Raw genomic sequence first — 16,219 nt, forward strand, 5'->3', positions numbered from 1 at the left:
GCGGGCCGGCGAGGGAGGCGCGCGGGGCGCTGGCGCGGCGCCCACAGCGCTGCACCTGCGGGCGCCGGGGGCGCGGGCCCCTGCGGGCGCGAGCGGGCGCAGCTCCCCGGCGGCTCCGCTAGGGGTCTCTCTCGGGTGCCGAGCGGGGCGGGCCGGATCAGCTGACTCTCCGGGCTGCGAGCCCTGCCGCCGCACTCCGGCTCCGTCAGTTTCCTCAGCGGCGGTAGGCGAGAGCACACGGCGCAGCGCTGGTGCGGGACCCCTGGAGACGGCGGCGGCGGCGGCGCGGGCAGAGCAAGGGCGCGGCGGATCCCACTCGCAGAGCAGCGCACTCGGTGCCGCGCGCAGGGTCGCGATGCTGCCCGGCTTGGCACTGCTCCTGCTGGCCGCCTGGACGGCTCGGGCGCTGGAGGTGGGTGCCGCGCCTCGGAAGGGGGTTGGGGGTGTGTGTGTGCGATCCCACCCCCCAAGTCTCTAATGCGGAGAGGTCTGGGGGTGGTCGCGGGGACCCCGCTGCCCTCCGCCGCCGCTCGCTGGTGCCCTGCGCATCGCGCCCTCGGCCCAGCCCTGCCCTGGGGACGCGCGCTCCAGCCCTCTGAGGAGAGGGGCCGGCCGGGCACCCCCGTTCGCGGGCGAGAAGGGGAAGGGTCGACGCTAATGCTGGCCCCCCGACTCAGTCCTTACCTCGCGAGCGGGGGCTGGGGAAGGCGAGAGGCGTCCAGATGGGGGAAGGGGAAGGGAGCACGTGGGGGAAAAGCCGAAAACGCAGCGTCCCCGGATCCGGGGTCTGAAATCCGTGCCCTTGGCTTCCTCTCAGGCCCCGGGACCGCTCGGGAACCCGGGGGCCCCCTCGCTTCTCTCCGCCTCCCCGGCCCGGTCTCGCCTCCCCTTCCCGCCCCCCACTCCCTGCCTCGCCCGGATCTCCTCTTTGCCCTGGCCGGGGCCGGCGGCGGGGTCGCGCACCGCCTTCCGCAGGCAAACTTTGAGCATTTCTGCGTCTCCCTTTTGTGTAAGTTGCGAGAGATGGGAGGGGTCGGAGAGAGACCCAGAGCCAGCCCGAAGCCTGGGCGTCCCGGGCGTCCGCTCGCCCCTTCGGCTGCTTCCCCAAAAAGGGAGAGGAAGGGTCCCGGGAACAAAAGCCGCCGCACTCCGCCCTGGCGGCCCGGGGCGCGGGGGCTGAGCCGCGGGGGTCTCCGTGCGCCACGGAGGCTCCCGGCGCTGCGCGTCCGCCCGGGAGGGGGCTGGGGCTTCCCCAGGCAAGCCCTGGGGCCCCTCGGCTTCCCAGCCCCGAATCGCCTCCCGGGCGTGTGTGGGCCGTGCTGGGCTGCAGAGTCCTTGGGGGAGGAGTGCGCGGAGAGCGGGCTGTGCGCCTGGCCGAGGGCAGTGGCGGGTGATGGGGAGGCACGGGCTCTCCCCTCCTGTGCATCAAAGGAGGCGTTTGTCCGATTAAGGCGCGGCCTCCCGCCTGGCAGCTCTGGGGACTCTGGTTGAGTCCCCCCGGGGGCGCAGGATGCTGGGGAGGTCCGCAGGGTCTCTTTTTTTAGGGTGCAGCTAAAAGGATTGAATTGAGTGAAGATTAAGACGGAGAAGATGGCGCCTCTGCAGTGCAGCAGAGAAAAGCTGCGAGGAGGCTGCAGCCTGGTGAAATCCACCCACCACTAGGTGTATAACAAGTCTGCCCCATTCATCCAACTCGCGAGCCTTCAGCGAACACCGTGCAAATGCCTGCTTTTCTTTTTATCTAAAGATGCTCCGAAGTTGTTTGCTTGACAGTTGGGGCAGAGGAGGTTGCATTTTGCATCGGTTTTGCTCCACTGTCTTAACTATGTGCAGCCTCCCCTCCCAGTGCCCCCCCCCCTTCCCCTCTACCTCATAGTAATTTTCCAAAAAAGCAATTTCCGGACTAGTGTTTTCCTGCAGTTCCACCGAAGCTGTGCAATCACACTATTACAGTTTCTTGGTCCGTAATTTGCAAGGTCATTGAACTTTTTTCCCCTCTGGTTTTTACCCACAAGTGCCTCAAGAATCACCTTAAAGCTACTTAAGACCGATTTTTATTTTTATTTTTTTAAAGAGTCCAAGAATTTGGTTTTCCATATTTTTAGAGAATGTATTTAAGGGAATTATCTCTGATGACATTTGTATAATTATTTCACTTTTGCCTAATTCTCTAACTTGCAAATAGAAAACAATTAAATCATTAAAAGCATATCACAACAATTATTTTTGAAGCTTTAATCAGAACAAGTATTTAACTTTCTTGAGCAATTTTTTTTTCTTATAAAAAGCAGCAGCCTGTAGGCACATATGATTCAGTTCTAATTTTGGGGCAGTTTGATTGCGTTTCTTGGCTTTTTCTGCTATGCTACTGGATATTTCCACGGGTTGTTGTCATCTCCTTTCAAGGGTGCAGGTGAGATTCCCATTAATCCATTTGCAAAGTGTTGGTAGAGGGTGGGCAAGTTACTCTAATGAGGTTCACAGGGAATTTATCCAGAGCTTGGAAAACAGGTCTGCTGCAGGTGTCCGTAAGTACAGAAGTACTAAAGGCAAGGATCGTGGGGCCGCGCCTTGGGAAGCGCTGGGATTACCTGGCCTCATGATCTTGTCCACCTGGGCTCAGCAGACCTTGACGTTTATTTACTTAGTTGTTTCAACCTACCGCTTCTTAAGTTTTATTTCCCTGTAGCTTAGCCTAATCACAATTGCCTTGGTGGTGTTGGTGCTGATTCTTAGATGATAGAAACCCACTGCTAACGACAAGCCCTGCTCCAAGGGTTAGAAAACTTGCATGCCAACTAGGGAAGCTGAGGGCTTTTGCAAGGAATGACCTTTTCTTGCTGACCCCTGGGGAGCCATAATGACTGGCCAACTGCAAAACTCCTCACTTGTAGCCATAACCAGCAGAGGCTCCTGACAGAGGCACTTGCAAGGCTGTTAATACTGCAGAGGAGTTAGGAGATAGAATAATTCTGAGTCCAGGCTCAGGAATGCAAGATCATGGGGTGAAATTAGGACTGATTTTAAAAATAATGAAAAACAAATGTGATCGATCGAATATGGGTTTGAAGGAAAATGGAGGGTATATGATTCAGGCTTTTCCTTGTTGCTGGAGTATTCCTATTTCATGTTACTGCTTATGGCATAGGGGAGTCTTCCATATAGATACTTGTATGTTGATGAAGGTTGTCAGTCATTCTAGAAATGCAGGTAGCTATTATGTGCCTGAAGAAGCGAATAAAAAGTACAACACAATTCACTAAAAATATGTTTCTGCAAATTTTATTACCTTTAGAGATTTACGACATCTTTCATTAATACATTCCTTTTTGAATCTCTCCCTCATTGTATCCATTATGTATGTGCAAGTAAACCTGTACCTGTGCACTTGAAATGTAAACTTTCCAGAATGTAAGGTTTAGTTTGCATGCATGCACTTTATATCCGCCCTTTCCCAGGTAGTTTGCAAGGTAAATAAAGCATACACATAATTATAAAAGAAAACCCAATGTGTTAAGAACCGGAAGGAAAGTACAGGGTAAGTGGCATACTGAGTAAAAGTGATCCAGAGTAAACACCTATATTTAATGTGTAAAGGAACAAGGGGATGAGATAATCTGGAGCATTTCCTTGTGGTAAATTTCCAGCCAGGTTTGTATCCTGGGGCTGGAGAGTGAGGCTAATCTCAGCATTTACCGTATTTGTTTACATGCCTCTCTGCACCTCTCCCCTCCCAAACACACACACACACACACACACGTGTAGGCAGGGCCTTTGTCTTCATCATTAGGGCTGGGTGAAGGTGAGGTTCTTAAATCCTAAAAGAATGAGAAGGGTTGGGCTTTGATTAATCTCTTCATCTATTCATTAGGGGCATTCTTACTGATTCTTTTTTTTTGGGCCAAGCCCTGTCCCTCCACCCCAACGATGTGTGGTGAGCAAAACCATCTTTTCCTTCAAGAAGCTTCCAGTCTTTTGAGGAAGGCAAACAAGGAACAAATCCTGAGGCTTGGGAGCTGCAGCAGATGCCGGCGCAGGGTACTCACTGCAGAGCAGTGAGAGACTGAGGGGCTCAGAGCTCTGGTCTCTTCAGCAGCCTCTGACTAAGGCAGTACATGATGAAAGATGGATGGGCAAATTGAAATGTTTTTTGTTTGATTTTTGGTTTTTGCAGGTGGTTTTCTACCTCTCCTTGTTCAACTTGACCATGAAATCTTTCATTAATTTTTGCTGTTGTTATAAAAAGCAGACCGCTCCGAAACCCTCAAACTAAATTTGCAAATGAAAACCTTAGTAAAGGGGCAGATGTTATGTAACTGTTTCTTCAGTTGAATTTGTGTGGCTTGAGAAATGTTTCAGTGAAAACACTGATATTTTCCTATGAAGAAATGGTTAGTAGATTTTTCTCGTTAGATTAATCCTCGTTAATAGATATGTTTTGTTTGATCCTCTTTTGAAGTTTACCCAAACCCGGATTAGAATGATTGCTGTAGATAATTAATTTAAAAAGTCTGAATTTGTTTATCAATTAGTAGTTCCATAAAAGAGTGATACTTAATCTGATAGTTACCTGGCTATTCAAAGGGTAATTCAAAGGACTTAGGTTCACATGCTTGAAATCCCACTTGCAACAAGGAGCTAAGAGGTCATTTTATTTAGATTATTTAGCATGACTGCATTTTGAAGAAACATGTGATGATAAATATTTAGGTTGAACATTGCTAGGATCTGTAATATTTTATGGAAAGAAGATAGTAGTTGAAGTAGGGAAGTTGAAAGATTAAAAAATCCAGCTTTATGGAAAGAACTGGAGTTGTTTCTACATTTAAAATGTTGATTTCTATTCCAGGCATATTGTGAGGCCAGTAACCCTTAGTCATTGAGTGTTTCATAGGTGTTTGTAGAGAAGGCAGCATTGCACACTGATCACGAGACTGGAGAAGGCTAAGATTGCATGAGCATAAATTCTGGCTTTGTTCCTTTTGAGCTGTTTCCCATGGGCAAGTTGATGTGCCTTTGTTGAAGGGGGATACTATATTTATGGTTGCTGATGATTGAATTCATAGTAGGATATTTCAAAAAATTCATGAAAAAAATGGAATTTAAAGATGAGTTTATTTTGATACAAATTTTTTTTGAAATCCATGAAAAATTTTTACACTATACATTTTCCATGACCTTTTTGAAAACCGTTGTATGACTGGATTTCAAGTTTTTTTTGCACCACATCTTTTAATTCCATTTTCCATTAACTTTTAAAAGAACTGTTGTATATGTATAAAATGTGTGGAACAGTATATGAGTTCATATATATGGACGTTGATAGCACATTATAAGTAATGAGTGTTGTTATAGGTAATGATGATGTAAAATGGGTATATTTAAATCTCACATGAAAGTTTTTAAAAAATCCATGTCTCATTTATTGACTAGTTCACTTAACTAATTAAGACTATAATTGGAAATGGGCAGTTTTTTCTCTAAAACAAGGAATGGATTTAATTTTAATGTAAAAGCATACTTCAGATAAAATTTTTATAATATTAAATTTCGCTTATTAAATATTTTTCATACTTCAATTGACTTTTTCAAAAACAGTAAAATAATTCATGTTCACTGAAAATTTTAAACAGTATGGAAATGTATGAAAATGATAAGCAGGTTTTACATAAATGGGGAAGACCTATTTTTAATCCATGCACTGGCAGCTTACCACACATCTGAGCGAGTTCATACACTGGCTTGGTTATTAGCTCATCTATTCACTGGCCATCAGCTATGAGCAAGGTGCTGTGGACAAACTTGGTTTAGTTTTTAGCAAAATCATTTCTAGAAGAATGAATGAACAGTCTTTGTCAATCTGATCAGAAGTGGAAGATTTGAATGCCAGCAAAAATTTGGTCTTAGATGGAATCTAGCATCACCCGAGGATGAGAAAGCCAACCAACAGATTGCTGGAGATTGCAGCAAGAAATCAGTTTCAAAATGAAATGAATTTATATTACCTGCTATATTATGATCATCATCACATTATTACATCACATTTATAGTCATCTGGTGCTTAATAAAATTATACATTTTTTTACAAGTCTGTGAAAAATTTCTTAATTTTCATTTATTTTAAAGGCAGAGAGACAGATCTCACACCCTCAGGTTCACTCCCCAAATGCCCATAGCAGCTGAAGCTGGGCCAGACTGAAGCCAAGAACTTGGAACTCCATTTGGGTTTCCTCTGTGGGTGATACCCAAGTATGTGAACCATCACCTGCTGCCTCCTGGAAGTGCACATTAGTAGGAAGCTGGAATCAAAAGGAAAGACAGGACTCAAAGCAGGGACTTTGATATGGGATGTAGGTGACATGATGTCTTAACCACTACAACATATGTCCACCCACAAAAGTCGGCAGGTTTTGCTTATGAAATTATAACTCAGTTTCAAAATTAGGCTACAAATATTTGAAAGCTTTGAGTTTGTGAAATTGGTGATGCCATGGTTAAATTATGATTGAAAAGAAGAAAGGTCCCAAGGAATTTGTGTGGGTTTTTTTTAATTAACGCTTGTTTTTATGATCATCCCCTCAACCAAAAGAAAACAAGAAGATTGCAAGTAGAGGTTGTAACCAGAGGAGCCATATTTTCAACAGACACTGCTCCGAGGAGACCCAGGACTGACTGAGATGGCCCCCAGATCACATATGTAGGGCTGATGGGCAGAAATGAGGAATAAACCAAACAAATATTACAAAATTGGGTTTAGAAGAAGAAGCCTGTTTTATAGAAGAACAGATCCTGTTGAACAAAATGAGTGGTTTCTTAAGGTCTTGTTAGGGATGGACCCAAAACAGTGTTTGAATTTCTTAATTTCTAGATTGTCTCTCTCTTCCTTTCAATTTCAGAAACTTTTCAGATGAGGGATTTGACAAAAAAATGTTTTTTTTTTTTTTCTTTTTTGGTAATTTTGTTGGTATGGAATTGTTCTTTGCCTGATTCTTCTAAAAGATCAAATCATTTATCCTGTGCTCTCAGTTTGCCTCTGGAGAAAGCCATGTACTGTCTTCATCAAAAAATAATAAGGCATTCTACTTGATAAGAGGCTGATAAATTACTTTCCAGCCATAAAGGATACTTAGTAAGACGTGTTGTAGAAAGAGAAGTCATTTGTAGTTAAGTGAAGAAATGCATTAGTACTCTTGTTGCTTTGCTAAATTTCTAATCTTTAATGACTGCAATATATTTGGGTCCTGTGGAGACATTTTACAGAAACAGAAACAATAGCTTTAATCCTACGCTCGAGATACGTTTCTGTGTTTCAGACCTGCCCTCTCACCCCCAATTACCACAAACTCATTTGTTTAGTTTTTCCTTGTGTACACCAGCCTGATTGGGATTTTACAATGAAATTAATGAGGCAATACAAATTTCATTTTAATATGAAGAAAATGGTACCCATTAAGGTTTGATTACTCAAAAAAAAAAAATAATAACTTTCATATCTACTGTTACTGTGGGGTGAATTTTCAAAAGCATAATTACATTGTTTTTATAAATGCTATTCAGTTATTTTGTTTGTGGATGAATTGATGGGTAGACACGGTAAAGATAGAGTATCACTATTGACCATTTTGATTTTTTTCATCTTTCAAAAGATTTTCAAAAATTTTGAAAATGATAGTTTTTTGAAAGTCTACAGAGATTTTCAAACCCATTATATGAGAAGTAATATTTGATAGGCAATATTCCCTGTCCTTGTGCTCTTAGTTGCTTATTTTGATTTGTTTAAAACAATGTGATTTTGACTTTGCAGCAGTGTATTTGTTTGAGGATGTAAGTGAAGAGTTCTTAAGAAACCATGGTAACATGCAGATATCCAGACTAAGAATAATATATTCAGAGATACATATTAAATTAGAAACATTAAATTAATTACCTACTTAAAATCAAATTTCTATAGAAAAAGTTACCAGCTTATTTTCATACACTGAGAAGTCTAAGTTCTTTTAGTATACCCAGAAAAGGAAATTCATTCTTTCTATTTATAGGAGAGGGGAGTGGTAGACCAAATAAGTAGGAGGTACTAGGTGACTTGAAAAAAATTTAGTTGGGTAAGAGATGTAGGGAACACCATGTGGAAGAGTATTTTGAATGTGATATTTTGATGTGGAATTATCCAAGAAGGTTTCTGATTGGGTCACTCCCCAAGGGTTAACTTAAGAAAGTAGAGGAAAGAACTATACTCATGTATTCACTTTGATATAGATGGGTAACTGGGAACAGGGGATCTATGTTGGGTGAACAAGAACAGAAGTGGTGGGGAATACAAGTTAATATTGACTGTGGTTACACAAGATTTCCTATAGTTTATCACAATAATGCCTCACATCTAGTACTTACAAGTATTTGATACATATTTTTAGTGAGTAACATAGAAATTCTATATTGTGGTGATAAGGAATTATGTATATGTTCTGGACATTTGAGGTAACTACCTCTCATTTGAAAAATTGTAAACAAGCATACAAAGAAAATTAAAACCTTTTATAAGATTTATTTTTTCAGCTTTTTCTAAAGCATTTTATTGTGGAAGAGTTTCATAAATGCCATCAGTGACTTAGTTACTTAGTGCCCAGACATTTGCAGCTCTCTATTTCAGGAATTCAATTGTCCTAGCCAAAAAAATGTCTCCTTCCTGAAATACTTCATTAATCCCCTAATTGGTTGATCCACTTTCAGTTGAGGGTGCCTAGAAATGATTATATCTGAATACGATAGTGGAGTTCAGACAGAAAATGTTGTTTGTTGGCATTAAATTCATTGGCCATTAAAATGAAAATTATATTGTCATTGTCTTTTTTTCCCTAGTTTCCTAGGTTTTTTTTTTGCCATTTGACAGCTAATATTTATTTTTTACTTTATTGTGAAGAGGATTAAAACTGGCCCTTTAAAAAATAAATATTGAATTCCGTTATTTCTGTCCTCTAAAAAGATTATACTTCTTAAGTTTAAGGGCTTGAAGCCAATACCACTGTATGCCATTAACTTGACAGGCATTGAAAATCTAATTGAAGTCATTATGATTAGCCTTGTATCTTGCTAGTGTTTTCTCAAGCCTGTTTTTAATGCTTTGTGTCAAGTGTTAAATCTTTTTACGCCAAAGAATTGAGAAAATTTAAAACCTTTAAAAGTCATCCTGATTTTAAAGTGCTGTAGTCATCTTGTTGAGGGGTTGCTTCTCGCCTAACCCATAGGATATGTGAACATGAAGGCAGCTTATGTATTGCTGCTGAGCATTGTCAGGGACTCCGCTTTGAAGACAAAACAACATTTTTCAACCAGTGCATATTTGGTGAAATGTGAGTGCCGGGTATACCTGAGGGAAACTGGAAGATTTCTAGGTGATGAGAGGGTGACCATGCGACTGTGTGGCTGAAACAGTACAAGCAGAGGGCAGTGCGTGATGTCCTGGGGACTGTGTCATTCATCAGCATGGTCATTAAATCTGTCTAGGACAGAGATAATGAATGATACAGTGGCATGTAGGGCATACTTTAAACAAGAGACAATACAGAGCTACCTTGCTTCCTGAAGTTCCTTTTCTTTGTATTTGCTATTTGAATATTTCACTTCATGTTTGTGAACTGAACCCACAGGTTAACTTTGTGTTGTGAATTTTCTGGGTAATGTTGTAAGGATGTAGATGGGAAGTGTTCGGTTTGCTGGTGTGTTTCTGTTGTATTTATTGATTTCATTAATAGCTGGCGAAGAGACATGGAAAAATTGTCAGTGTTTTAAGTCCTTTTACTGGAGGAAAAAAAAATCACTGGGTAAAATGTCATTCTTACAGTTGATTATCTTTTTAAAGAATTCTGACATGTCAACCTCATTGCTCGTTTACTTGTTCATATCAGAGATTGAACACGTCAAACCCAATCCCAAACCCTAGATTCATTTGGCAAGTGAGGGGCAGGTTTAAATGGATATATGGATTATGCATTCACCTGTTCTGTCCTTACTCCAAATAGTCTCAGGATATTTGTGATTCGTTTCTGTGATGTTAACACAGATTTGTAGCTCTGATTTCTAAAATTATTAATTTCCTATCTTGTTTGTCCCTCTTGAGATTTTTGAAAAGATTTATTTATTTATTTGAAAGAGAGAGAGAGAGGAGGACAGAGATCTTGCATTTGCTGGTTTATTCTCCAGATGGCTATAACATCTGGGGCTGGCCCATGGTGAAGCCAGCAGCTTCTTCCATGTCTCCCATGTGGGTGCAAGGGCCCAAGCACTTGGGCCATCCTCTGCCGCCTTCCCAGATGCATTACCAGGAAGCTGGTTGGGTAGTGGAGCAGCTGGGATTCAAACCAGCACCCATGGATGCCAGCGTTGTAGACAGGGGCTTTCCACATAACTCCACAACAGCAGCCCCCCTCTTAAATTTTTAAACTTGTTATTTTATGGGACAGATCCTAGATGGCTTTGGTGTTAGAATTGTTACTGGAACCCTAGACTCTGGGTAGGGTGTGAGTAAATGGAGGGGTACCTCAAGCTGTACCTAATAGAGGAAGGAGGAGATGCAGAAATAATTAGGCTCAACATGGAAGGCTCCCACAGAAGGATATAAGAGGTCTGCATGGAGAAGACAGGCAGCATTGGAGCCAGGTTGCAAGGATGGGTGGAGGTGAACTTGAGCATGGCAGGGCTTCCCAGACAGAAAGAACAGTGAGGATGTAAAGGAATTTGTTAGGATGAGAGTGAGATATGGTAGGAGATTAAGAGTTTTGGATACCCTTGATGAAATTGGACTTTATGTTTTCAGCAGTGGGGTACTTCTAAGTGTTCCTACAATGGAAATATTGGTGACTATGATTCTGTTAGATTTAGGAGCTTTTGCCAAAATCATTATCAGTGTCTGCTCAATTGTGTTGTCCAGATAGATGGTGACACTTGGCTGCAAGGAAGACTTGTCCATGCTCCATTAGCTGGGAGCGTTGCCTCTGGGGTATGTTGCAGGTTCTCTCCCTAAAGGTTAAGGGAAGGTGTAGGATACTGGGTGACAACTGATGTTTTGGGATTTCAAGGAAATACAATACTTTATAGAGATGTAGAGGAAACTGGGAGGACTAATAAGCATTCCAAACCCAAGCAAAGATTCTCCGTGAGCTACTAGAGTAGGTGTTTGGGATTTTCCCCCTTTGCTTGTCTGCTGGCCAACCACATAGGAAGCACTTCTTCCTGGAGATGGAGGAAAGACAAGCCTTTTTGTTCTTAGAGGTAACACCCAGGAACCAACCCTTCTCAATGGCCCGTGGGACCCAAGTTGTGTTCAGACTTGTGTTCCTGGGAAAGCCTTCCCACCAGAGTGATGGAAGAGAGGGATAATTTCTGTATCTCTGGTAGTAGTGGCAGTGTCGGTTTACTCTCCCTGTTAGTAAACTATCTTTCATTTGATCTGGAGACTTCCCCAAAGAACTTTTTGTTGCACTTGTCCTTTGAAAAGAGCAGCAGATAAAGCAAGCTTTGAGGTTTTCAGAAAAGAGTATGACACTGAGAGTCTCTTTAGAGCAAGATCTGCCTATTGTGTCCAGCCTGCTGTCAGCTTTTCAGATCTGTGCAGGCTTACCTGTTGTTGTTGAACCAGAGTAGAAATTGCTGTGGAAAAGAGGAAAGGAAATCTTAATATATTTGCATCAGTAAAAAGGGGACAGCCATTGAAAGTTTTAAATTATTCATTAGTTTCTTACTCATTTCAATTAATAAAAATACTTGGTTTTTTAAAAAATACTTATTTTCATTTTATTTAAAAGGCAGAAAGACAAAGAGATAGAGATCTTCTATCTGCTGGTGTACTCCCCAAATGCTCACAATAGCCAGAAGTGCATTAGACCAAAGCCAGGAGCCAACAACTCCACCTGGGTCTCCCACGTGGTTGGCAACAACCCAAATACTTGAGATGTCACCTGCTGCTGCCAGGATGCCCATTAGCTGGAAACCGGATCGAAAGCAGGGCAGCCAGGACTAGAACCAGCCACTCTGATATGGGATGTGGGTATCCAAAGTGGCAACTTAAGCCACTATAACTTGAGCCAAATGCCTGCCCTTTGTTTCAGTTATTCCAAAAATGCTTAAATGATGATATGTACCAAAAAATAATGATGATGAAAGAAAGATGTTGGAAAAACCCATAGTTCTGAGCAGGCTTGAAATAATCATCAGTGTTAGGGAGTGTTTGGAAATTTTCTAGTAGGGATTTTATCTGTGATCAAAGATTTGTTTAAAATATGTCCCAGTAGTTTGCCATATTGTATATGGTTTTATCTTAAGGGAATATCTAAAATGTCATGTTTCCTCAAAAGCTGCTCTTGGTTTTATTTTATAAAGCATTTCTTTTTGAATTTGTGGTTCCCTTGAAGATTAATCAAAAGGGTAGCTCAAATTCGAACATTTTAAATCGTGGCAATTTTTTTTCTTTTAAATTCAAGTATCAAGAACATGTTTTACCTTTCCATTTTGTGCTGTCTATAGAAAAACAGATGACAATTTAGGTGTGTTTGGAATAGTTGATCAATAATGAGAATCAGGAATAGTAACCATAATACATATATGAATGTATATTTTGATCATCTTATGCTGTTCATGTTTTGGAATTGTTTTCTCCCATAAAGAGTTGGTGGTAATTTATATCATGTGAGTAAGTTTGAAAATTTGTTTTTATTATATTAGAACTTGGAAATTTAAGAATCTTTAATTCCTGGGCTGGCGCCGCGGCTCACTAGGCTAATCCTCCGCCTTGCGGCGCCGGCACACCAGGTTCTAGTCCTGGTCGGGGCACCGGATTCTGTCCCGGTTGCCCCTCTTCCAGGCCAGCACTCTGCTTTGGCCAGGGAGTGCAGTGGAGGATGGCCCAGGTGCTTGGGCCCTGCACCCCATGGGAGACCAGGAGAAGTACCTGGTTCCTGCCATCGGATCAGCGCGGTACACCGGCCGCAGCGCGCCGGCCGTGGCGGCCATTGGAGGGTGAACCAACGGCAAAAGGAAGACCTTTCTCTCTGTCTCTCTCTCTCTCACTGTCCACTCTACCTGTCAAAAATTAAAAAAATAAAAAATAAATAAATAAGAATCTTTAATTCCTGCCTAATTTTATAATAATCATAATTTCTGCAATTTGAGAAACCTTGATTTTAAAAAGTTTCTCTAAAGAACATATATTCTGAATTCTGTTTTGCTTTCAGATATCTGAAAATAATCTGAGACTTCCTGACTAACCATCCTTCAAGCCCCATCTGAAATCATTGGCCTTCACTGGTCTGGACTGCAGAGGGAGGGACTACTATTGGCCTAATGTCAGTAGTTGATTTTGCAGGCATGTAGATGAACGCCTTTGCTGAAGGTCACTGAGATGAGGAAGGTTGGCAGTCAGAATACGTTCTAAGAAAAATTAATGAGTTTTTGCTGTGGACCCATCTGGATCTTATTAATATTTCATTGATTTTGTTCATAGCAAGCACTTTAGAAAATATACCTGCTTCTCATTATTTAAAATACATTACCTAAATTGATAGTGATTATAGAAATTTGTTGAAAAGTTCCTAGCTAGTATTGATAAAATAAAAATATGGTCAGTTCATGGAAATGCATTTTAGTTGTACCTACTAAAGTCAAACATGAGTTTTAAAAATGGATAATCTTTATGAAGCACACTAAATTGTTACTTTATATATATTAGATTCACAGGAAACTGAAAATAGGCTGGAAGTGCCTGTGTAAAGGCCCATCTATTTAGGATTATCCTTAAGGTCTGCACTATAGGCCTGGAATAAATAAAGTGTTACTGATTATTTTAGACCCCGTGTTTTTTGCTGTTCATTCAGTTTTAGTGCTCAAAATAAGAAAACAAAAGCATACTTTAAAGCAGCCACTTACATGCAAAGTATGGGCATGGTAAACACTAAGTTCTAAAGTGGAGAGGCGGAATAACAGTCATTATGCCATTCAGATGCTCTCCTGGGTCATCTGTCTCAGAATTCTTCCAGCCCAGACCCTACTCTAAGGCAGCAGTCTCCAACAAAACTGTATGGGAATGTTAGATCCAATTTAAAATGTTGAGGTGACCACATAAAAAGTAAGAAAAATAGGTGGAATTGGTTTTAATAGGCAATAAATCCAAAATATTTGAATTTGTGGTCATAAAAACACTATTTGTCAACTACAGTGCATGCTTTTTTCATGTCATGTCTTCAGAACTTTCATATAGAGCATATTTGAATTCAAGCCCGCCACATGTCAAGCACCCAGCAACCCCATGTGACTATGGTCTGCCATAGTGGATAGTGCAACCCTGGAAGGTTAACCAAACCTGTTGCTGAATAGGAAGAAAATCATAGTTTTTGGAGCCGGCAGAATCAATAAAACTTCTAAGCTCTTCTGATTTGTCAGGTGACAAAAGCAGGATCTAGAGCTGTTTGAGTTGCTTGGAATCACACACGTGCTTAGGGTCCAAAGCCCAATCCTTGTCTGACTCTGGATCTCTTTCTTCACCTTGATGATTCTCCTGTCAGTTCCATGTTACTGGATCAAGTTTCTTAAGTTGTTGTTCCCAGTTAAATATTGAGTAGGAGCATTAATAAAATCTGGTCACTTTAAGAAGGCGTGGCTGTCCTAGACAAAACTGTTTAGCGGCAGTGTGAGTAGAACTACCAGGCATATCTGCAACCTCTGTGGAATAGTGAAATAAAATGCTAGGTGAGGTGGCTAATTTATCTTTTATTTCGGACCCAAGTTTTTTGTTTAAGATTTATTTATTTATTTGAAAGTCAGAGTTACACAGAGAAGAGAAGGAGAGGCAGAGAGAGAGAGGGGTCTTCCATCCACTGGTTCACTCTCCATTTGGCTGCAACAGCTGGAGCTGAGCCCATACGAAGCTGGGAGACAGGAGCTTCTTTTGGGTCTCCCATGCAGGTGCAGGAGCCCAAGCACTTGGGCCATCTTCTACTGCTTTCCCAGGCCACAGCAGAGAGCTGGATCAGGAGTGGAGCAGCCGGGACTTGAACCGGCACCCATTTGGGATACTGGCACTGCAGGTGACAGCTTTACCCGCTATGCCACAGTGCTATTCCCCAGCTTTTGTGACAGATATCACTGGTTGGAATGTCAGCTTCCTACTTAAAGGAAGGGAGATAGACATTTCGTTACCTTACACATTTTGTTGTGTGTATGAGTATGTTGAAGAATATATGTTGTAAGGAATTGTACTTCGTTTCTGAGCTTATGGAAATGTTGGGGTGGTTTAAATGGTTTAAATAGGATTTGTCTCCCCAACTCATGTAGATGTTTATATCTTAAAATCTTATGTTAATGGATGATGAATTACGGGGGTGGGTGGGGTGGGAGTGGAGCTTGATCCAGTTCTGGTATCTGGGAGGAGGTCATAGTGGGCGGTCCTTAGCTTTCAGAAGATAGTTCCTTTTTTGTTTTTTAAATTTTTACTTATCTAAAAGGCAGAGAGACAGAAGCAGGCAGAGATCTGTCTGCTAGTTCACTCTTAAGTGCTTGCAATGCTGAATCCAGGAGCTGGGAACCCCATCTAGGTCTCTCATGTGGGCGACAGGGACCCTCTGCTGCCCTCCAGTGTATGCGTTCCCAGGAAGCTGGAATGGAGAGTGGAGCCTCAACTCAAACCGAGGCATTGGGATACAGGTATCCCAAGTGGCAGCTTAACCATTTACAGGTATCCCAAGTGGCAGCTTAACCATTGTGCCAACCGCCTGCCACTGGAAGATGGTTCTTCTGAGAGGATTGGTTTTCTAATTCAGGTTGGGCCTGGCCTCTGCTTCCTGACTCACCATGTGAGTCTTCCTCCTCATTCATTCTGCCATGCATCTCTCTCAGCAGACACCAGAACCATGGGGCCATCTGGTCCTGGACTTCAAAGCTGTAAGCTGGAATAAGCTGTCTTCCTTCCTACAGAGCTCCTCTCGGGTATTTTAGTTATGCACTGGGGTTAAGCTTTCATTTTCCCTCCTTGTTTTGGAACATTGCTCCTGGTGTGCCTATACGTCTTACTCAGTTATATTGAAAGTATGACAATCTTTTGACAGCTTAAGCCCAGTGCACTCCTGACATGTAAAATATTTATTTTCAGATTGTTTGCAAATATGGAAAGCAGAGTTGCATAGTATAGTAGGCTGGAGAAGAGGAGATTGGTGTACTTCTGTTGATACTCATT

General features: G+C 42.2%; 1 protein-coding gene across 6 annotated transcripts in view; it reads left to right on the forward strand.

Moving 5' to 3' along the window:
- The first annotated feature begins 226 nt into the window (after window positions 1-226).
- Window positions 227-16,219, forward strand: part of APP (amyloid beta precursor protein) — a 274,727-nt gene continuing 258,734 nt past the window's right edge. For 4 of the 6 annotated variants that reach the window (XM_062206419.1, XM_062206429.1, XM_062206439.1 and 1 more), the window contains exon 1: window positions 227-412. In XM_062206419.1, the coding sequence (XP_062062403.1) occupies window positions 356-412 (57 nt within the window). In that variant the 5' untranslated portion in view covers window positions 227-355. The remainder of the gene's footprint in view (window positions 413-16,219) is intronic. The other 2 variants (XM_062206401.1, XM_062206411.1) reach the window with 1 other exon arrangement.

The sequence above is a fragment of the Lepus europaeus genome, chromosome 2, assembly GCF_033115175.1.
Source record: "Lepus europaeus isolate LE1 chromosome 2, mLepTim1.pri, whole genome shotgun sequence".
In the NCBI taxonomy this organism is placed as follows: Eukaryota; Metazoa; Chordata; class Mammalia; order Lagomorpha; family Leporidae; genus Lepus; species Lepus europaeus.